The following is a 21,699-nucleotide window of genomic DNA, read 5'->3' as shown; positions in this document are numbered from 1 at the left end:
TAGCTCTCCAACAGCCAAGGAAATGATTAACCCCCAGAGACCCACGGTTGTAATATTACAACATCACATTTAAGTCTACAAAAATAAACCTTCCCCATTTTTTTTTCTTTTTAAAACCACATTTACATTGCTAATAGGTCCTATTGTTCAGTCCTGCAACACTATTGGCTGTTAAAATGTGTAAATAGGCCCGTTTATCTGGCCTCCTAGAACAACATGTGAAAGGTTAAAAAAAGATTTTGCAGTTGTTTTCTAAATTTGGGTTTCTGGGGGTTAAAAAGCTAAATAAAACGTCGAGCTCCATCGTTTAAAGTTCCTTCTGCCCAGCGGTTCCACGGTTGCTAGGCGACGGAACGTTCGCCGAGGGAGTTCATGAAGGCTAGGCCTGTCCAAATTCACAGCCGTTAACATCCGGTCTACCCGGCCGACGGAGGACCCAGCCCACGTCGGCCGGGTGGGCTGGGTCCTTCGAAGGATGCAGACCCTGAATTGAGACACAGCCCCAGTTTGTCACCAGACAATGTGAACAAGCTGGTCTGCTTGAGTGACTGGTGGAAGAAGGAGAAATAGAGCTTGGACTGATTGACCAAATGCTACTGACTGTAAATAGTTAATCATGACCTATTCTGTTGACCTACAGTGCAGAATTTGTTGAACTGAATAAACAGCTATTAAACACAAATACTTATTGATCATTATTTATTTTCATCATCAGTTATTGTAGTAAAACTGCTTTATCAGTCTGTGATGCATTACTGAAACAAGAAATACGCCTCCATTCTCAAAGACTTGCTTTTATTCATTATCTAGGTAGCACACACATATGCCTTGGCAGAATTTGAATGAGCCATTTTAATCTAGATTAATCTAGATTAATTCCAAGATTACAGTGAGATTAATCTAGATTTAAAAAAATTAATCTATGCCCAACACTAATATATATATATATATATATATATATATGTATATACACTTGCCAGTTTATTTGAGACCAGCTTTAGGCTAAAATCGTCTGATCTGATGTTTGAGCAGGGGGGAGATATAATTATTAAACTGGATTAATTTGGTTGAATATGAACTGAGTTCATCTTTTACATGTTCCAGAATTAAAAAAAATCTAAAATCTGCAGTGAACGCACGTGCTCACTACAGGAGGGCGGGAAAGTGTGTCACTGGGGCATGAGCATGAGGCGCTCCCTGTCACGTGGCCCGTTTTCTGCCGCATGCTTCCAGGCGGCTTTGCTCGTCATCATCATGGTGCTGCTGTGTGTGAACAGTCTGATGAGCGTGCAGCAGTTCCTGGTGAAGGAACGGTGACGGATGAGCCTGGATCCTTTTGTGGGGGTTTCCTCGTCCTGTTGCTGCTGCTTCTTGTCACGCGGACCCAAGCAGCAAGTGTACAAGACTTTTAAAGAGCGCGCGCGTGCGTGAGTTGCCAGCAGCTGGAGAGAATGACCACTGCCATGGACACAAACAACTCAGGTATGTATTCATTTACATCTGCTGACCCGACAGCCTTCTCCGTGTCATTATGGATTTTAATGGACCATGTCTTATAGTCACCGCCCGGGCCGCATCGACGGTGCGAAAAACAAATCATTGGGCTTATTTCACTTTATTAAAACACTCTACCGAACCGCCTTGGCCCAGTTCGGTTCCGGGTCCGCAGGTACTGCTGTGCAGTGTGTTAAACCGGTGATGACCGTAAAGTCTTCTGGACTCGTTCAGACCCTGATCTTGAAGCGTCCTCCGGTACAGCTCGTGCACATGTCTGTCCGTTAGTCACGTGGACCAACACTGTTTAGGGAAGTGGGTCAGGATAACAGCGGGTCGCACGGTCAGCTGGACCCACCAGGCTCCGTGTACGTGCGCTCACTTGTTCTGAAGCTGCGGCTTCACATGGATCCGCTACTGCAGCCATGTGCGCTTTGTTTTCACAGCTCCGCGCGCTCCCATTGGCTGCTGGACACACTGAGCTCATTACGTAATATTCCTCCTCCTCTAGAGCAGGTGTTTCTGTTTCACATTTTAGCCAGGACCACTAATCCATCAGAAATCAGTCAGATTCAGAAGCCGGAGTTTCCTGACATAATGATGCGTTTACTGCCTCGGGGCTGTGTGGGTCAAATAAAAGGGTGATGGTGTCAGAGCTCATTCAGACCCAACGGGTTGTTCCCGTTAGAACCAGTAAGGAACGGGTGAGTGTTTTGGTCATGTCAGATCTGTGACTTTGAGTAATCAGAGTATTCTCTAATATTCAGGAACTAATGAATTCAGTCTGAAAGTAATGATACATGTCTGCAGATTAATGTGAATGACTGACAGAACACCAAGGATGTTTTTAATTTGAAATAAATTAATTTTTAAAAATTCCTGGCGTGCCCCTTTAGTATAAAGATGAAATATAAGTTGTGAGTATTCAAGGCTCCACGCACATCATGATCAAGTCTTTTAGATCAAAATCAACAGGCTCTAGCCTATTTCTGATGGGATATTATTGACATTTAAATCTGTCTCTGACCAGACCTTCTATGGTGGTTATTAAATAAAAACATCCTGCATCAGCATATTCCAGTATTTATAACGTTTACTGAGAAACACACACTTTGGTGAAATCATGTTGAGTAAAACATGAAAAGTCAAAGTTTCCATGTAATGACCCTAACAGCAGCCACACTTCTTTCTCACCCGGAGTTGGTCTACGTGACTCTGGATTCAAGCGGGTTACCGGACCTCTAGACCGGGTCAGGTTTCTGGACAGAATTGTTAGGTCAGTTTCTCTTGATTTTATGATTGTACAGAAAGTAGATTATAAAGGTCATTATAGTCTGAAGATGTCAGGAAATTTGTTTTTTTTTTTGTTATTTTTTCCACTGGGGTTAGTCTTGTTTTTACTCATGTTTTGATCTGACGCGTGTATCCTTCAATCTGTGTGTGTACGTGTGTGTCTTGGAAGTGAATACCAGGAATGTGAGGAGGGGGGGGGGGGTTTAAGGTGTGTGTGTGTGTGTGTGTGTGTGTGTGTGTGTGTGTGTGTGTGTGTGTGTGTGTGTGTGTGTGTGTGTGTGTGGTGTGGGCGGAGCTTTCAGCAGCCAATCTTGTTGTGAGTCTGTCTGTGAGTTGGAGGCACGTGGCCTCAGGGAGTGAGCACTCGCGTGTATGAGAACGGAGAGAGCAGGAGCTCTGGTAGAACTCAGTGTACTCTGTAAAACTTTATCTTCCATATTTAGTTTCTCAATGAAAATAATTGATTTGATTTAGGCTCCCGGTGTCTATCTTGTTTCACCAGACTTGGTGTTCACCTGTCCAGATGTGTTCTGTTAGTGACCCAGGTGTTCAGCCTGGCTATGTGTGGTGTTACAGTCTTCTGATTCTGATTTACACCTGAGAACAGACACAGTTAAACACACAGTAACCCAGGTGCCACAGAATGATGAAAGGCAGCCAGGAAGAGACAGATGAACTAAAGAAGACAAAGATAATTACATAATACCAACAAAAACTGACTCAAACCACTGCAGAGAAACACGAGTTGGCCAGTTTGATTCAGGTGCATAAAAACACACACAACTAAAAAGGTCACGGACGAGAAACACAACAAAGAGATAGTCTGTTTACAGTCTTGGAGGTTCCTTAAAAAAAAAAAGCTGCACTGGGGACCCTCGCACAAAACAACGCATTTTAGCTAAATGTATAATAAAAATATATAATATTTTAAAAGTCCAAAACCAGTTTCACAGATTTTTTCCTTAGCTTCAGTCCTCACCAAAAATAGTAAAATAATTGAGTGTTTTTGCGATTTAACCCCTTTAGTGCCATGTTTTGTCCAAAACAACTCTATACTCCACCTTGAACCGTCACCTTATCGTGGTGGAGGAGTTTGAGTGCCCTAATGATCCTAGGAGCTATGTTGTCTGGGGCACTTAGTGCCCCTGGTAGGGTCTCCCATGACAAATTGGTCTTAGGTGAAGGGTGAGACAAAGAACGGTTCGAAGGATCTTTCATGGCGGTTAAAACGAAGAGTCGGAGTACCCGGCCCGGAGGGTTACCGGGGTCCCACCCTGGAGCCAGGCCTGGGGTTGGGGCCCGTGAGCGAGCGCCTGGTGGCCGGGCTTTCGCCCATGGGGCCCGGCCGGGCCCAGCCCGAACCGGATACATGGGCTCGTCCAACTGTGGACCCACCACCCGCAGGAGGAACATGAAGGGTCCGGTGCAATGCGAATCGGGTGGCAGACCAAGGCGGGAGCCTTGGCGGTCCAATCCCCGGACAAGAAAACTAGTTTTTGGGACATGGAACGTCACCTCGCTGGCGGGGAAGGAGCCGGAGCTTGTGGCAGAGGTTGAGCGGTACCGGCTAGATATAGTCGGACTCACCTCGACACATTGCATTGGCTCTGGAACCCGAGACCTGGAGAGGGGTTGGACACTCTACTTTGCTGGAGTTGCTCCGGGTGAGAGGCGGAGGGCTGGGGTTGGCTTTTTGTTAGCCCCAAGACTCTCTGCCTGTGTGTTGGGGTTTACCCCGGGGGACAAGAGGGTAGCTTCCTTGCGCCTTCGGGTCGGGGAACGGGTCCTGACTGTTGTTTGTGCTTATGGGCCAAATATCAGTTCAGAGTACCCACCCTTTTTGGAGTCCCTGGGACGAGTGCTAGATAGTGCTCCATCAGGGGACTCCATTGTCCTGCTGGGGGACTTCAATGCTCACGTGGGCAATGACAGCTTGACCTGGAGGGGTGTGATTGGGAGGAACGGCCCACCTAATCTGAACTCGAGCGGTGTTTTGTTATTGGACTTCTGTGCAAGCCGCAGTTTTGCCATAACGAACACCATGTTCGAACATAAGGATGCCCACCGGTACACTTGGTACCAGGGCAGCCTAGGTCACAGGTCGATGATAGATTTTGTAGTCGTATCATCTGACCTGCGGCCGTATGTTTTGGACACCCGAGTGAAGAGAGGGGCGGAGCTGTCAACTGATCACCACCTGGTGGTGAGTTGGATCAGATGGCAAGGGAACATGCCGCGTAGACCTGGCAGACCCAAACGCATAGTGAGGGTCTGCTGGGAACGCCTGGCAGAAGAACCTGTCAAGACGGTCTTCAACTCCCACCTCCGGCAGAGCTTTGACCACGTCCCGAGAGCAGTGGGGGACATTGAGTCCGAGTGGGCCTTGTTCCACTCTGCGATTGTCGAGGCGGCTGTTGCTAGCTGTGGTCGTAAGGTGGCCGGTGCCAGTCGTGGTGGCAACCCCCGTACCCGCTGGTGGACACCAGAGGTTCGGGGAGCCGTCAAGCTGAAGAAGGAGGCCTACAGGGCGTGGCTGGTCAGTGGGTCTCCGGAGGCAGCAGACAGGTACCGGATAGCCAAGCGGGGTGCAGCAGTGGCAGTTGCCGAGGCAAAATCTCGGGCGTGGGAGGAGTTTGGTGAGGCCATGGAGAAAGACTATCGATCGGCTCCAAAGAGGTTCTGGCAAACTGTCCGGCGCCTCAGGAGAGGAAGGCAGCAACTCGCTCACACTGTTTACAGTGGGGACGGGGAGCTGCTGACGTCAACTGAGGCTATAGTCGGACGGTGGAAGGAATACTTTGAGGAGCTCCTCAATCCCACCAATGCGCATTCCGAGGAGGAACCAGAGCTGGGAGGCCTGGGGATGGACTGTCCGATCTCGGGGGCAGAAGTTGCTGAGGTAGTCAAACAACTACACAGCGGCGGAGCCCCGGGGGGGATGAGGTTCGTCCTGGGTATCTCAAGGCTATGGATGTTGTAGGGCTGTCATGGTTGACACGTCTCTACAACATTGCGTGGTCATCGGGGGCAGTTCCTAGGGAGTGGCAGACCGGGGTGGTGGTCCCCATCTTTAAGAAGGGTGACCTGAGGGTGTGTTCCAACTATAGGGGGATCACACTCCTCAGCCTCCCTGGAAAGGTCTACTCCAAGGTACTGGAGAGGAGGGTCCGATCGATAGTTGAATCTCAGATAGAGGAGGAGCAATGTGGTTTTCGTCCTGGCCGTGGAACTGTGGACCAGCTCTATACCCTTGCAAGGGTGATGGAGGGGGCATGGGAGTTTGCCCAACCAATCCACATGTGCTTTGTGGATTTGGTGAAGGCTTATGACCGTGTCCCCAGGGGCACCCTGTGGGGGACGCTCCAGGAGTATGGGGTGGGTGGCTTTCTGTTAAGGGCCATTCAGTCCCTTTACCAGAGGAGCGTGAGTTTGGTCCGCATAGCCGGTAGTAAGTCGGACCTGTTCCCAGTGAGGGTTGGACTCCGCCAGGGCTGCCCTTTGTCACCGGTTCTGTTCATCACTTTTATGGACAGAATTTCTAGACGCAGCCGTGGTGTGGAGTGTGTCGAGTTTTGTGGCAGGAGAATCTCGTCTCTGCTTTTTGCGGATGATGTGGTCCTCCTAGCTTCATCCAGCTCTGACCTTCAGCTCTTGCTGGGTAGGTTCGCGGCCGAATGTGAAGCGGCTGGGATGAGGATCAGCACCTCCAAATCTGAGACCATGGTTCTCGACCGGAAAAGGGTGGCTTGCCACCTCCAGGTCGGGGGAGAGGTCCTACCTCAAGTGGAGGAGTTTAAGTATCTCGGGGTCTTGTTCACGCGTGAGGGTAGGAGGGATCGGGAGATCGACAGGCGGATTGGTTCGGCGTCTGCAGTGATGCGGACGCTGAGCCGATCTGTCGTGGGGAAGAGGGAGCTGAGCCAGAAAGCCAGGCTCTCGATTTACCGGTCGATCTACGTCCCAATCCTCACCTATGGTCATGAGCTTTGGGTAATGACCGAAAGAACGAGATCGCGGATACAAGCGGCCGAAATGAGTTTCCTCCGTAGGGTGGCCGGGCTCAGCCTTAGAGAAAGGGTGAGGAGCTCGGACATTCGGGAGGGACTCGGAGTAGAACCGCTGCTCCTCCGGATCGAAAGGAGCCAGTTGAGGTGGTTTGGGCATCTGGTCAGGATGCCTCCTGGACGCCTCCCCGGGGAGTTGTTTCGGGCATGTCCTGCCGGCAGAAGGCCCCCGGGTCGACCCAGGACACGTTGGAGAGGTTACATCTCCAATCTGGTCCGGGAACGCCTTGGGGTCCTGCCGGAGGAGCTGGTGGACAAGGCCGGGGAGAGGACGGCCTGGAGCTCCCTAGTTGGGATGCTGCCCCCGCGACCCGGACCCGGATAAGCGGAGGAAGACGACGACGACGACGACAACTCTACTTTATAAAAAAATTTAAACCTAAATAATTTCTTGTGTGTTATGTCCAGAGGACTTCTTTTGGAGGGGAATTGAGAAGGCTCTAGAGTCACAAATGAGCAATAAAATATTCATTGTTTTCTCTGTGATTTTTGTGTAGCGTCAGACATTCAGAAAAACTCACATCCAGCTCCCGCGCACAGAGAAATGCTCAAACAGTGATGGTCATTTGAAAGTTTATTGGAACAACAAAATGTGTGTGTGTGTGTGTGTGTGTGTGTGTGTGTGTGTGTGTGTGTGTGTGTGTGTGTGTGTGTGTGTGCGTGCGTGCGTGCGTGCGTGCGTGCGTGCGTGCGTGCGTGCGTGCGTGCGTGTGTGTGCTGCAAACAGTGCAGTATTCTCTCACATAGGTGTGTGTGTACGTTATCGTGAACATGTTCCTCTGACACACGTGCTGTTTAAAAAAATGGGAACAGCTTCAGGGTTTAAGATGCAGGACAGCGCTGAGATGCACATGTGTGATTGTGTGCATGTGTGTGTGCACACACGTCAGTCAGACAGAAGGATACACCTCTGACACGTGTGCTCACACAGCTGGCTTCTCAGTTGCAAAAATGGACCAATTTCAGGTTCTGCTGGTGAGTTTCTGCCTCCGAGCTCTCATCCGTCAGTGCTAGTTTGCTCATGCAGCTCCTGGTTACTACAGCCTCCCCACCCCACCCTCACACACACACAAGCAGCTGTTGTCATGGTTACAGTGGTACAGATTCAATCTACCCCCTCCCAAGGCCCACACTGTCCGCTGGCTCCGCCCCCTCATGCAGAGCCATGTGAGAAATTTGTAGTGAACCCAGATCCGCAGCTTAAGCAGAACCTGGTTCTGGGCCTGGCCCTCCTGCAGCAGAGAGGGTTTCTCCTGAGCAGCCATTAAAATATAGAAGTAAGTTTCTGAGGGTTAAATCGGTCATCATGTGAAAACTTTACTGCCACAATAAAACCACACAAAGTCTTCAATAAACCTTGAATTGCTTATTAGTTCCACCTGATGCATCTCTGCTTGGTTTCCATGGTAACACTACTTAAGTGGAGCTGTAGGTAGATGCATTTCTGAACACGGTTCTGATTGTCTACACATAAACATCGTGACCTGCAGATAAAAACCACGTGGTCATAGTCGTTTGGAGAAGAATAATTCGTAAACACGGAGCTGTTGGGGTTCGTGAGTCCAGCTGCTGAGGGTTAGCCTCTGCAGAACTAAACAGAGGACGAGTCTGGCAGGCCAGGCTAGCTGATGGTTTCAGCTGGAACTGAATTGTTCCGGTGGGTTTAGGAATGTGATTGGAGTCAGAACCCAGGAGTCCAGCTGGCTGGTTCTGTAAACCCAAACAGCTCCTTTAATAAACTCTCTTCTTCTCCTGAAGGAGGTGTGATCTCCTACGTGGGCTCATGTGGAGGTTCTCCATCTAGAACCAGCCCAGTATCCATGTACAGTGAGAACTCCAACTCCCAGCCCTGCTTTGACTCCACTTCCTCATCAGTGCTCCCCTTCCTCAGCGGCAGCAACTCCAGTTCAAGCTCTGCAGCAGACGACGGCTCCTCCTCTGCCTCATCGTCAGCAGGAGGCTCACCTAGAGGCCGAGATGAAAACAGCTCCCAGAGAGCGTCTCCGAGCAAGTCGGTGTCCAGTAAGTCCTAAAGGTGTTGATGTTTCCTGAAGTTCAATCTGAGGGGATTGTTGGGTTTGTTTAAATGTTTCTACTTATTTAAATAATAGCGTCAGCAGTTCAAAACAAAACTTTGGATCCAGAAACTTGGGTCTTTATTTTAGTTTGACATTTTGATCAAACATATAGTAACACAAGGGGTAAAAGTTTGAAGGGAAACATGACTTTAACTGAAGGTTATCTCAGGTCCTGGTTCAGGTTTTTGGTAGACCAGTCCAATCCTTAAAGCATTTCTGCTTTAATCTAACTGATCTGAAGCAGGATCTCCATCAGGGTTTTGTGACGAAGCAAAAAGCCATGACACGAATGGCATAAATGACGACGATGTGTTGATGTCATGTTGATCTCTGGCTGTGTTTCAGAGCTGAATGGCATGGTGCTGCTATGTAAGGTCTGTGGTGACGTGGCTTCAGGTTTCCACTACGGAGTTCACGCCTGTGAAGGCTGTAAGGTGAGATGTGTCACGTTACGGTGTTGGTAGGACCCAAAATGCAGAACCCAAGATGACACGAGGCAGATATAAGAAAATATCCTTTATTTGGATGAGCCGAGATCAAACAAAAATAAATCCAAAGGCAGGGAGCCAATAAGTCCAAAAATATCCAATTTCCAAGCTAGAGACAAAACACTGAAGACTAGAAAAGACTGGGATTCAAAAAGCTAGAGACTAGAGAAGGCTTGACAGAAATACCACAATGGACCGACACAAGACAGAGACAAGACGGGGCTTAAATACACAGGGAGGGGTAATAGGGGAAATGGCAGCAGGTGTGTGGGGTGAGGGCTGGGGGGAAGACAGGTGACAATAATTTATCTAAATGGGGGAAACAACCAAAGGAGGACAGATAAACGTAAAACACAAAAACTAAACCTAAAGACTGAGGGAAGGACTCACACACACACACTGACACACATAAACTCACACATACATACACCGAACAGGGGCAGGACATGCACACACACACACACACACACACACACACACACACACACACACACACACACACACACACACACACACACACACACACACACACACACACACACACACACACACATACCCTGAGTTGGGGAGGATGCGCACACACACACACACACACACACACACACACACACACACCCTGAGTTGGGGAGGACGCACACACACCTACACACCCTGAGTTGGGGAGGATGCACACACACACACACACACACACACACACACACACACACACACACACACACACAGAGCTGAGGACAAAGAGGCTGGAGCTGACCTGGGAGGAATGAATTAAAAGGGTAACAACATAACTTTAACTGAGACGCAGACAAAAGACACATGAGGGCGCTTTGAGACACAGAAGGGAATCTAGAGAGGGATGGAGAACATCAGGAGACACATGAAGGAAGACACAGACCATGACAAGATGAGCCCACACACCGCCCGTATAGGTGGGACAGTCGGACCACACGGACAGGTCCTGAGCTGAACCCCTCTCGTTACCCCCCGCAGGGCTTCTTTCGGCGCAGCATCCAGCAAAATATCCAGTATAAGAAGTGTGTGAAGAATGAGAGCTGCACCATTATGAGGATCAGCAGGAACCGCTGCCAGCAGTGCCGCTTCAAGAAGTGCCTGTCTGTGGGCATGAGTCGTGACGGTGAGCCCCTCCAGTCAGCTGTTGGGTGACTGCAGCGTTTTATTGGTTAGGTGTGACGTCAAGCATGATCTCCGTATCCTTTGTCTGTCCACAGCCGTTCGATTTGGTCGGATCCCAAAGCGAGAGAAGCAAAGGATGCTGGCTGAGATGCAGAGTGCCATGGACAACATGGTGAACAACCAGCTGCAGAATGACTTCCAGCACGCCAGCCTCTCCTCCTCTTCTTCCTCTCCAAGCCCAGGAGGGGTCTTCGCACCCCAGGATACGCCCCTCCAACTCACTCCAACCGCTCCCTCCATAGCTGCTCCAGCCTCCTCTTCCACTCCTCCTCTCCCTCCTTTATCATGTCAGAGCCCCTCCCCCTTTTCCTCCTCGCCATCCCCCAGCCCTGAGATGGACTCCACTATTAGCACTATTGCCCGCGCTCACCGTGAAACCTTCCTGTATGCACACGACAAGCTGAACAATCCAGAGTCTCATCTTCAGCAGCAGAATAACCACGCCCACCACTGTAAAGGGGAGGCGGACCTTATTTCCAACCACTCCCCCAACAGTTACCATTCCAACAACTGCAACAACCAGAACAACAACTCTGTTAGGGACTGTTACCTGTCATTGGATCACAATGTCACCAACAACCAGCATAACAATGGGAGGTGGAGCCTAAATAACTGTCATCTGAATGGAGGACGAGTCACCAATCATGTGACCCAGACACAGAACTGTCCATCAGTGAGGAATCGTCCCGGCATTGTCCTGGTAAGATCCAATCTGCTGTTATCAGAACCATCTCACTGCTGGTGCACGTTGGTTTTTTTCATAAGAACTTTCAGTTGGACGAAGCTTCCACTTTGTCTGATTGGCTGATTGGAATTTCCTCTCCCCACAGGCCTGTCCAATGAACACGCAGCCTCACGCGGATCCCTACAAGACTCCCCAGGAGATCTGGGAGGACTTCTCTCTGTCCTTCACACCTGCCGTCAGGGAGGTGGTGGAGTTTGCCAAACATATTCCAGGATTCAGCACGCTAACCCAGAATGACCAGGTCACGCTGCTGAAGGCCGGCACCTTCGAGGTTCGATAGCTTCAAAACACATGAACTCATGACCAGTGTTGGGAGCAACGCCGTTTAAGTATAACGGCATTACTAACGGCGTTCTTGTTTAGGTAACAGAATAATCTAATTAATTACTTTTCCCACTGTTGGAACGCCGTTACCGTTACTGGGGACGTAAGGAAGTGCGTTACTATGTGCTTGTCGAACGTTGAGCAGCAGCGTGAGGCTTTCTGACCGCCGCACTTCAGCTGCAGCCAGGGAGAGAGAGGCGTCGGTAACGCACTTACAAACACCATGATGATTGGCCGGGTGGGCGGAGACCCTCACGGTCTCAGTCGCTGCTGCTGTAGACCCAACAGAGCAGTGATGGGAATAACGCTGTTTAAAATAACCACGTTAATAAAAAAATATTTCCTTCAGTAACGAGCAAACTAACTAAATACCGTCTTCTTTTAACAAAACGTTGTTTCTGTTACTGATAAGGAAATGTGTGCGTTAAGCAGCGCGGTGTGTTGAAGCTGTCATCAGCTGATCAGGAGCTAAAGAGGCAGATGTTTCCATCCAAGAGCATCACGGCCGTGAAGAACGAGGAAGACGTGATGAATATCTACGGCTGCAGGTGTGGATCTGCAGCCGTGCCCTTCTTAGTGTGACAGCGGGACGTCCTGATGGTCCGCTCACCTGTTCACCGCTCAGACGTCCTGATCTTCTACCTTCCTATGTGGGGCGACGGTGGCACAGGAGTTAGGTGCTCGCCCCGTAATCAGAAGGTTGCAGGTTCAAGTCCCGCTCAGTCTGTTGCTGTCGTTGTGTCCTTGGGCAAGACATTTAACCCACGTTGCCTGCTGGTGGTGGTCGGAGGGACCGGTGACGCCAGTGCTCTGCAGCCTCGCCTCTGTCAGTAGCTGTGGCTACATCGTAGCTCATCACCACCAGTGTATGAATGTGTGTGTGAATGGGTGAATGACTGATTGTGTTGTAAAGCACCTTGGGGGGTTCCAGGACTCTAGAAGGCACTATATCAAATACAGGCCATTTACCATTTCCTAGATCCTCCAGCTGTAACCTGTTTCTGATCATGTCTTTAGTCCCGCTGTAACACTGATGCATCAGTCTCAGACGTCATGGAGCTCAGGTGTTATTAGAACTACCTGTGTGTGTTCACCACCCAGCTTCAGCTCTTCTGTGGTTGGGTCTGACCCACGTTAGTAAATGTAAGTCCTCCATCAGGCTCGTGCCTCTTCTAGTGTCATTTTAAAGGATTTTATTTATTTATTTATTTAACCGTTACTAGATTAGCAGCAACAGAAATGCTGCTAATAACACACAGTTATGTGAAGCTGGATAAATTAAAATACTGTACAAAATTACATTCATTTAGGTAATTTAACTAGACTGGGAGACCATTTAAAGGCTCGGGAACCTTTACAGGTGTTTCTATTTGCTATTTTAAATTTTAGCTGATTGGGGTCTTGTTAAATATCACACAGTGACCTTTTAATAGTCTAGATACGTGTAATGTTCCTGTTAGTAGTTCCTCCTGTTAAGTGCTTATTTATTTAAATTATTCAGGTTTATAAAAACATTTGGACATTTTATTATGTTCCTGTCATTAGTCATTTATATTTCACTATTGTAGTACTTTATAGTAAATTAAGTTCAATTCACCCATTTTTCTTGCATTCTTTAATGAAAAAAGTAACTAAGTAGTTATTTTTCTTGGTAATTAGTTACTTTTATAAACTCGTAACTCAGTAACTGAGTTGCTTTTTTGACAAAGTAATTAGTAACTATAACTAATTACTTTTTAAAAGTAACTTTCCCCACACTGCTCATGAGTGTGTTTGTTCTAATGAAGACAGCAGTAGCAGCAGGGTCCAGCTAAACACCCCACAGGGATAACAACGGGATCAGCTAGAAGATGATATGCTAGCTAATGTAACAGTAACACATAAGCTAATGAGTGGTTTGTTCTTAAATCAGAAACACAACAAAATAGCAGCTTTTAGCCTCCAGCTAGATCCCAGGTTCCTGTTTCCAAAAGGTTTTTAAAATCCACACATCGTTTATCAGTTGCTCATCTTTTCTACAGTCCAGCAGTCTTTGCTGTGACTGTAAACTGCAAATAGCCACTTAGTTCCACACAAACAACTATAGAAATCTGTTTGAATAAGCAGATGTTTGTGTAAATGTTCCTAAATAAGTTATTTTATTATTCTGGAGCTGTGACATTGACTGGGTAATGTCTTCTTCCTCCCAAGGTGCTGATGGTGCGTTTCTCATCACTGTTCAACGTGAAGGATCAAACTGTGACCTTTGTCTCCGGCGCGACCTACAGTCTAGAGGAGCTGCGAAAGATGGGGATGAGCGAGCTGCTGGGAGCCATGTTTGATTTCAGCCAGAAGCTGCATTCTCTGGATCTGAACGCCGAGGAACTGGGACTGTTTACCGCCATGGTGCTGGTGTCTGCAGGTCAGCACCTGGGCTCAACGCACTTAGTGATGAGATAATCACCTAGCAGCGAGTCAGTTAGCACCTAGACATCATTTAGATCATCAATTAGGAGATCTTTTGTTTAGCAGCTCGTTAGTTTGCAGTTTGTCCTTTTTTGTTTTGTTGACTCGTGCTGGTGAAGATTCTCATTCACCCAGTAATCCTAGAAGGTTTGAGTGGAAACAACTGGACTTCTGAAGATATTTCACTTCACACCCAAGGAGCTTCATCAGTTGTTTCAATGTCTCCACTCGAACCTACCAGGGCGTTTTTTCTGGACGTCCACTGTGAAATGCTCAGCATCAGTACATACAGTAGTTTAATATTTTGCTGTGATACTTTGCCTGATTGTCTCTTTATTGTTTTGATGGCAGAACATCTTTTTCTGCACATGCAGGCTCTGAGTCCATCTCTCTTCTGTGCTTTCATGAAGACGTTAGCTTAAAGTGAAGCTAGCAGTAGCTCCCTTCTCTGTGCTCTGATCGGCAGAGTTCCAGTCCACTGCACTCCAACACAGCTTACCAATAAGTTGTCCTCTGAAATCGATTTGCTGTAAATGCTGCTTGGTGTTAAGTGTGGTGGGTGCTGGAGCCTCTGGTCTGTCGGACTCCATTAGTGTCATTTTCTTTCCTTAATGAAATATTGTGGTTGTTTTATCATCCATCAGCACTGGTTTGACCTCTACTTAAAGGTCAAGTTGTTACTGATGGTTTGGCCTAATGCTGATGCTGTTTGATCTTTGGCTTGTAACTCATTCAGCTCTGTTTGCGTCTCCTCAGACCGCTCCGGGATTGAGAACGTGGCATCTGTGGAGGAGCTGCAGGAGAACCTGATCCGAGCGCTTCGGCGTCTGGTCAACAAGTCAACCGCTTCCACTGATCCAGGCCATCAGAATCTGGACTCGCCGCGTTTCACCAGACTGCTCCTGAGGCTGCCCGACCTGCGCTCGCTCAACAACATGCACTCTGAGAAGCTGCTGTCCTTCCGCATCGATGCCTGAACTTTACATCACGTATTTCCTGTCACCTCAAGGAGATGTGATGAAGTGGGGTCACAGCTTCTCCTCAAACAGCACGACGGAAAAGTCCCTCTATGATACCTGAACTCCAACATTGATTCAGAGTGACTTCCTGAGGAGATTCCTGTGACATCCTTTCAGATTTGATCTCCAGCAGCATCCTGCCGACATCAAACACATTCATAAGCTCCCCAAAGCAGGTATCTTTGATGTCGTTAACATGACTGAACTCAGTGAGCAGCACTAGCAAACCAAGCTTCAGAGTTCCTCTCATTTTACCCATTTACACACATATATGAGCACATTTCAACCACGAGAGCGTAGATGTCATCAGCAGGGTTCGGGTCCGCTTTAGCTCTTTGGGCTTATCTGCAAATCTCAGTTTCTTCCAGTACAAAGTGCTCCAGGAAGAAGGTCCAGATCTTCCATGTAGACTCTGAGCGTTGTATCTCCATCATGTCGACATCAGAAGCTGAGCGGCTGTGACGGACAGCTTTATGGACCAATGAGGTGCAGAAGGAGGCAGGACTCGGAGAGAAACCTCCAGATAAAGTTATGCAGCAGATCTTCTGTGTAAAAACTGTAAATAATTAAATATCCGTTCTAAATAACCTCTAAAGTCTGAACAAAACATGATTCTATACAGGTGTGTGTGTGTGCAACAGGTGTTCTTTTGGATAAAATCTGTAGTTTGTTTTAAAGTTATTTTATGTAAATCTATAAATTCACACCGAAGAGACTCTGGTGTTGCTTTAAGTTTCAACACAAACTCACATTAACTTCTTTACCTGAAATATAGCCAAGTTGTTTTCTCAGCACAGGCCTGCTGTTTTATGTCATAAACCACTTTTATATCAAATGGAAACTTTTTATGATTTAGGAACACTCGGTGGTTTTTGAGGCGAAGCTAAAAGCTGATTAGGAAGTCTTTATGCTTGTGGTTCTACAGCTGCAGAATTCAGCGGGTCAAACCAGAAATGGGTCAACTTGCAGCCTTGTAAGCAACTTATGTCTGCTCTGATTGGTCAGCTGTCTCAGACCTCACACTGAACCAGCCAATTAGAGGCTAGGATACAGAGACGACTGCTTCGGTTTCAGGGTTAGAGTCCGGTCAGTAAACGAGTCCTTCAACATTTTGTGCTTTTTTAAACTCGGCTCCCCACAGAACTTCATCACAAATGGTGAAAATGTTCACAAACGTGTGAACAGTCAGTGAAACATTCAGAGTGAATACCTGCAAGCTGTGTCAACTCAGCAGGTTTGGAGGAAGGCGTGAGCAGTGCATGCTGGGAATCCACGAACTCAACGTAAATCCATTTTATAAACTTTTATTATGTCTTCGTTTTAAATGATTGCCAAAATAACTAGCTTCATGTTCCCACAATAAAAGCATAAAAACATTTATTTTTATCCTGGTGTCAGATTCTAATTGAATTGTTCAGATTTTTCCCAAGTTTCTTTAGAACTGATTACATCACACTAAAGTATATATTTTTAATTATAAGTAAAATACATTTTTGTGGAAATGATCAAACTTCATTCATGTGAATAAACAGCTTTTTCACTGTCATCAAGTGTTTTAATACAAAAGCAAAAGATGGCTGCTTCTAAATATTTAGAAAAAGGAAGAAATAAAGAAATAAAGATAAACGGGTTAAAGACCAGGTAAATGTGAATAATACAGATATATTAAACGTGAAGGATGAGGGACGCTGAGTCATCAGATGAGCGGACTGCTGCAGAGGAAAACCAACCATTCGGTCAGACTGAGGTCAGCTTTACGAGGCTGAAACACAAACAGAGGCTAGTTAGGTCACTGATCTGAAACGCTAGATCTTCTAATGTTACAAAAAAACAAAAATATGGCAAAAACTACAGAAAAAACGTCATCAAGTCCATAAATAAACAGTTCAGGATGTTGGTCTCTGCCACCACATCCCCAAACTGTTCCAGAACCGTAAGGATGATAAATGTTCCTGGACTGAGTTCCACATCAGATTGTTTCCAGATGCCTGTTGATGACTGGAATTAGAAAACCACATCAGACCAGAACCTGAGCCTTCATGAACCTTCATGGATTCTCTACTGAAAGACAACTGCATACGCACAAACGGATCCAGATATCTCAGTCTGAATGCATGCATGAATCCAAGCGCATTTCCTTTGTGCGTCCTGATGAACAGAACTGCTGCTGGTGAGGGTAACCCAGACTCCTCCTCCTGACACATCTCCACTTACATAAAAGGTCATATGTCCTGTAGGCGTGAGTCTCCTCTCTGTATGATTAACAATCACGTCTATACATGTGGGACCACGGTGAATCATTACACAATGGAGACATGTTTAGTTCAGGTAGAGGAGCACTAAACTCTCAGACTACAACAGCTGCAGAGTTTGTCTCATGTTGGTCCAGAACATCCTCTGGGTCTCCAAATCCAGACTCTCTCACACATCTCCATCTGAACATCTTCCACTGCAAGCAAAGCTGCTTCTGTTAAACGGACGTTCTGCTCTACTTAGTTTATGACAGATATCCTCTCATGCAACACACGGATGAGATGTGAGAACTGGTTCTACATCAGCAGTTTTCCAGTACGCCCACTGCTTGAGACAGACCTGAAGGTGAGGCAGATATGAAACGTGGAGGAAACGGGGACACCCTGGTTTAATGGGTCCGCTCTTCGTACATGAGGCTTTCTGAAACGTATACCTTGAGTTCTGACGTGTCCACCGGCTGCCCATCACGTCGTACTGACAGTAGCTGGGCTCGCCCGCTGTGTGGGTACCCCTCCTCCACCTTTAGGTGACACACCAGTGACGAGGTCTTCAGGTAGACCAGCAGACGTTGGGAGGGACGCCAGTCGATGGCAAAGCTGCAACACAGAAACCTCCAAATGTTTTACTCTAAAGAGTTTGTTCTAGGGCGGGACGGTTGAGAGAAGAAGTTTATCGATTAAAAAAAATCATATTCATCGATAGGAATAATTATTTAAAACTATATGAAAAATGTAGATAATATATTTTGGCGTGCAGCTGTGGCCGTTTTATGTAATGACTTTATGATAAAACTAGTTGGTTGTGTTATCAGACGTAGTTTTTATTGATTCTCTGCTAACGTTTCAAACCACCGTCGTTTGTTCTTGTCAGACTTGTGAGAATGAAAATATTGCCACACTGGTGAAGTACTGAAACCTTTTTTCAGGACAGTCTCTTCCACCTCTCCTTGCTACGACCTCTTGTTTCAGTCACATTTATGACTGTTCAGGTGTGTGAGGGGAGGGCTTGGTGATGAAGCCTGCCTGGGTCGGTGTAAGGAATGACTCTAGTATTAAGGTACCAAAGAGGCTATAATGGAAAAAGGAAACTTTTATTATCCATTTTATTCCTATTGAACCACATGTCTATCGATCGATAAATATCGTTATTGAATCATTGTTCAGCTCTAGTGTGTTCCACCTCAGATATTTGATAAATGTGACATCAGGGTTTGAGGCCTCACCTGGACCTCAGGGCCTGGACCTCAGACAGCAGCTCAGCCTGACAGACGTAGCACTGTATGACCTCCAGCAGGGTAGTGCTGAACTCGGCCCACCGGCCCGACAAGCAGCCCTCCACCAGGCCGACCGTCCCTTCATCCACCTGCAGGCATACTTACACATCAGACACTTCTGATCGCCAGACCAGGAACGTGAGAAGACCTGCTAAGAATGGTTGGGAATTCAAACCAGGTCAACTTCAACAGAAGTTGATTTAATTATTTATTTTTATAAATCGGATTGATCAGATTCAGTCACCTCATTCAGAGAGCTTCTGGAACTCTACAAAGAAATCATCTGATTTAGAGAAAATAGACAGTCTTACCTGCAGTCTGAACTGGTCAGCGTGGTCCCAGGTGACTGAAAGCTTCAGTGACTCGAGCTTATTGGATGACAGAATAGAGCAGAGGCGTGGCCTAATCTCCACAGAGAGCTCTGATTGGTTGAAGGCGAGTAGGTTAATCTGCATGAAGTCCAGCATAGCAGCAACACAACCCTGCAGCCTGGTAGGTGAGGAGAAGCAGCGTTATCCACCAGTCAGTGCCTGAACGGAGGTCACAAGACTTCATGACTCTCACTCGTCTCTGAGGGACTGCCAGGTGATCAGCTGACTGATCACTGCCCCCGCCTCCTTCTTCAGCTGCTTCAGCTGCTGGTCACATGACAAAAGTGCCTTCTGGGCCTTATGCAGCAACGTCTCGTGCTGCTCGCATTGCTGCTTCTGTAGGAAATAAAGTGAGAGGACAAGACTGTTGACCTTTAACCTTCCACAAGACCTTCGATAAGCAAATATCTCCTGATTTAAACCAGAAGCTCATCAGCAACATCTCAACACATCTTATTGGGTTTTTAGCGACAGAAAACTGGGTCCCTGAAATTAAACCTTCAGCCGAACCATGACTCGAGCTCACGGCCCCCCACTGATGCATGCCTGTTTCCTCACCCTGCCGTGCAGCTGTTGAACCAGATGTGCGAGTTTCTGTTTTCTGTCGTGGATGTTGTGGGCTTGGTCCTGCAGACATCTGAGCAACATCTCTGTCTCCTCCAACTCCGACCTGTCCTCCCCCTTTAGAGCCTTCCACCTGCGCCGTGCCACACCCTCTGACATAAACACACACACACACACACACACACACACACACACACACACACACACACACACACACACACACACATACACACACATGTGACTGACCACTTGGCTTCCTTCTGGATTTGTCTTACAGAACAAAATAATGATCATATTGAACACCTCGTTCTGACATCAGAGTTAAAAGCTGTCCAACAGAACCAGGTTGAAAAGACAGAAAAACTTTGATCACTATTTATTTACATTACCTGGCAGTGAGGGACAGGGCTGAGCCATCAGCTGCTGGACGCACTCCAGACCTTCCAGCAAGGACATCATAGAGTCCAGAACAAACAGCTGGCGCCACAAAACCTTCTGCACACGGCGACTGTCCTGTCCACACACACACACACACACACACACACACACACACACACACACACACACACACACACACACACACACACACACACACACACACACACACACACACGTTTAGCTAGGACTGCATGAACTATACATTTGGAGAAAAATAGAAATGTTTTAACAAGTCTGATGTTGTGATAGATTCTGTATCTGATGTTTGGACTGACCGACAGGAAGAGGACCATCCCGGCTGCCTCCTCTAGGTCCGGATCAGAATCTCCACACGGCTCCAGCAGAACCGAGTCACCGGTTCTGTTCATTATGAAACACAAAACTCCAGTTTCAACATCAATGTCTCCAACAGCTGCCTTTTGTTCAAACTTTACTTTCTAACCACAAAACACAGAATCAGGACTAAATGAAACATCTCTTTAGAAAACTTACGACCGAACAGCCGCCATCGCTGCTTTCAAATCTACGCGGCGTCACTCGTTGTCTGATTGGTGGAATGTTCATGTCGTCATTCTGCGTTGAGCAAATGAGAGGGCACCTTTCCATGATCTGTTTTGAAACTCGAGCCCATAGAAGCGTCAGTGACGCCTAGTGGTGACTGAAGAATTAAACTGAGTCTCAATTCAGGGTCTGCATCCTTCGAAGGACCCAGCCTACTCGGCCGACGTGGGCTGGGTCCTCCGTCGGCCGGGTAGACTGGATGTTAACGGCTGTGAATTTGGACAGGCCTAGCCTTCATGAATTCCCGCCTCTCCTTCGGCGAACGTTCCGTCGCCTAGCAACCGTGGAACCGCTGAGCAGAAGGGAGAAGGAACTTTAAACGATGGAGCTCGAAGTTTTATTTAGATCTTTAATCATTTCCTTGACCGTTGGAGAGCTAATTCGGAGAAAATACTTTCGACAAACTAAGCCTGAGCAAAGATGTGATAATAGTTTTTAATACTTTCTAAGGGTCTTAGTTTTACCAAAACCGATTTATCACCTTTTAAGACTTTAAGACCCAGCGGGATACCCTCTAGTAAACAATTCTCATTTGTGAACCAAAATAAAATTCAAGAGTTTAATGCAGAACTGATTTTATTTAGATATTTCTTTTATATGTACATGTTTAATCTTTAACCATTTTTTTCTAGCAAAGTAAAAAGCCTGTCAAAATTATCCCTTCTCTCCTGTGCCCTCTGCTGCTCTGCCTCCCTCTGCAGCCTCATGTCCTCCCTGACAGGAAAATAGTTAAATAAAAACAAGAAAACAAAGTAAAATGTAGGTAGATTAATCTCCACTACACGTTTTTACCTGTATAAAACAATAAGTTACACACATGTAACATTTATACATAATATTTATATTTGCGCTGCAGAGAGACGCTTCGCTGCCTATGACTTTGAACGTCAGTTGAGAGTCAGTCTCATGCAGACTGACCAATGAAGAGAGGGCCTCAAGTTAAGACCCTCTTCTCATTGGTCAGTCCACACGAGGTGGGTCAAAGGTTACCCTGAGTAAGTGTGATGTCAGGCATTCAAGTATTGAGTATGTGATTTACTGCATATTAGCCGGCCCGCTGATGAGGAACAGCTGTTGCTCCCTCGCCTGCAATCAGAG

At 47.0% G+C, this 21,699-nt stretch overlaps 2 protein-coding genes across 3 annotated transcripts; one reads left to right on the top strand and one right to left on the bottom strand.

Moving 5' to 3' along the window:
- Positions 1-1,185: 1,185 nt before the first annotated feature.
- Positions 1,186-16,527, top strand: nr1d1 (nuclear receptor subfamily 1, group d, member 1). Of its 2 annotated transcripts, none has more exons than XM_015974522.3 (8): positions 1,186-1,482; positions 8,610-8,873; positions 9,275-9,363; positions 10,405-10,549; positions 10,644-11,308; positions 11,439-11,624; positions 13,868-14,078; positions 14,879-16,527. In XM_015974522.3, exons 1-8 carry the CDS (start codon positions 1,452-1,454, stop codon positions 15,097-15,099), a joined length of 1,812 nt encoding a protein of 603 aa, XP_015830008.3. In that variant the 5' UTR covers positions 1,186-1,451; the 3' UTR covers positions 15,100-16,527. The 2 variants fall into 2 exon arrangements, with proteins under 2 accessions (XP_015830008.3, XP_015830009.3); XM_015974523.3 differs by lacking the exon at positions 1,186-1,482 and adding an exon at positions 1,506-2,198.
- si:dkey-225f5.4 (uncharacterized) lies at positions 16,430-20,850 on the bottom strand. Its single transcript, XM_015974524.3, has 9 exons — positions 20,533-20,850; positions 20,316-20,400; positions 19,992-20,115; positions 19,597-19,754; positions 19,232-19,374; positions 18,979-19,156; positions 18,617-18,756; positions 17,828-17,990; positions 16,430-16,903 (listed from the first exon to the last, which is right to left on the bottom strand). The coding sequence occupies exons 1-9, from the start codon at positions 20,547-20,549 to the stop codon at positions 16,838-16,840; spliced, it is 1,074 nt and encodes a 357-aa protein (XP_015830010.1). The 5' UTR covers positions 20,550-20,850; the 3' UTR covers positions 16,430-16,837.
- Positions 20,851-21,699: the final 849 nt, after the last annotated feature.

Source organism: Nothobranchius furzeri, chromosome 5, assembly GCF_043380555.1.
Source record: "Nothobranchius furzeri strain GRZ-AD chromosome 5, NfurGRZ-RIMD1, whole genome shotgun sequence".
In the NCBI taxonomy this organism is placed as follows: domain Eukaryota; kingdom Metazoa; phylum Chordata; class Actinopteri; order Cyprinodontiformes; family Nothobranchiidae; genus Nothobranchius; species Nothobranchius furzeri.
The sequence above is the reverse complement of the archived record's forward strand: the minus strand, read 5'-3'. Positions and strand labels throughout refer to the sequence as shown.

Coding starts and splice junctions, on each gene's coding strand:
- si:dkey-225f5.4 (XM_015974524.3), bottom strand. Junction 19,157..19,231: donor TGGCAGTCCCTCAGAGACGA/GTGAGAGTCATG, acceptor CTCACCTACCAG/GCTGCAGGGTTGTGTTGCTG. Junction 16,904..17,827: donor TGGACACGTCAGAACTCAAG/GTATACGTTTCA, acceptor TTTGTGTTTCAG/CCTCGTAAAGCTGACCTCAG.
- nr1d1 (XM_015974522.3), top strand. CDS start 1,452: ATGACCACTGCCATGGACACAAACAACTCAG. Junction 9,364..10,404: donor ACGCCTGTGAAGGCTGTAAG/GTGAGATGTGTC, acceptor TACCCCCCGCAG/GGCTTCTTTCGGCGCAGCAT. Junction 11,625..13,867: donor TGAAGGCCGGCACCTTCGAG/GTTCGATAGCTT, acceptor CTTCCTCCCAAG/GTGCTGATGGTGCGTTTCTC.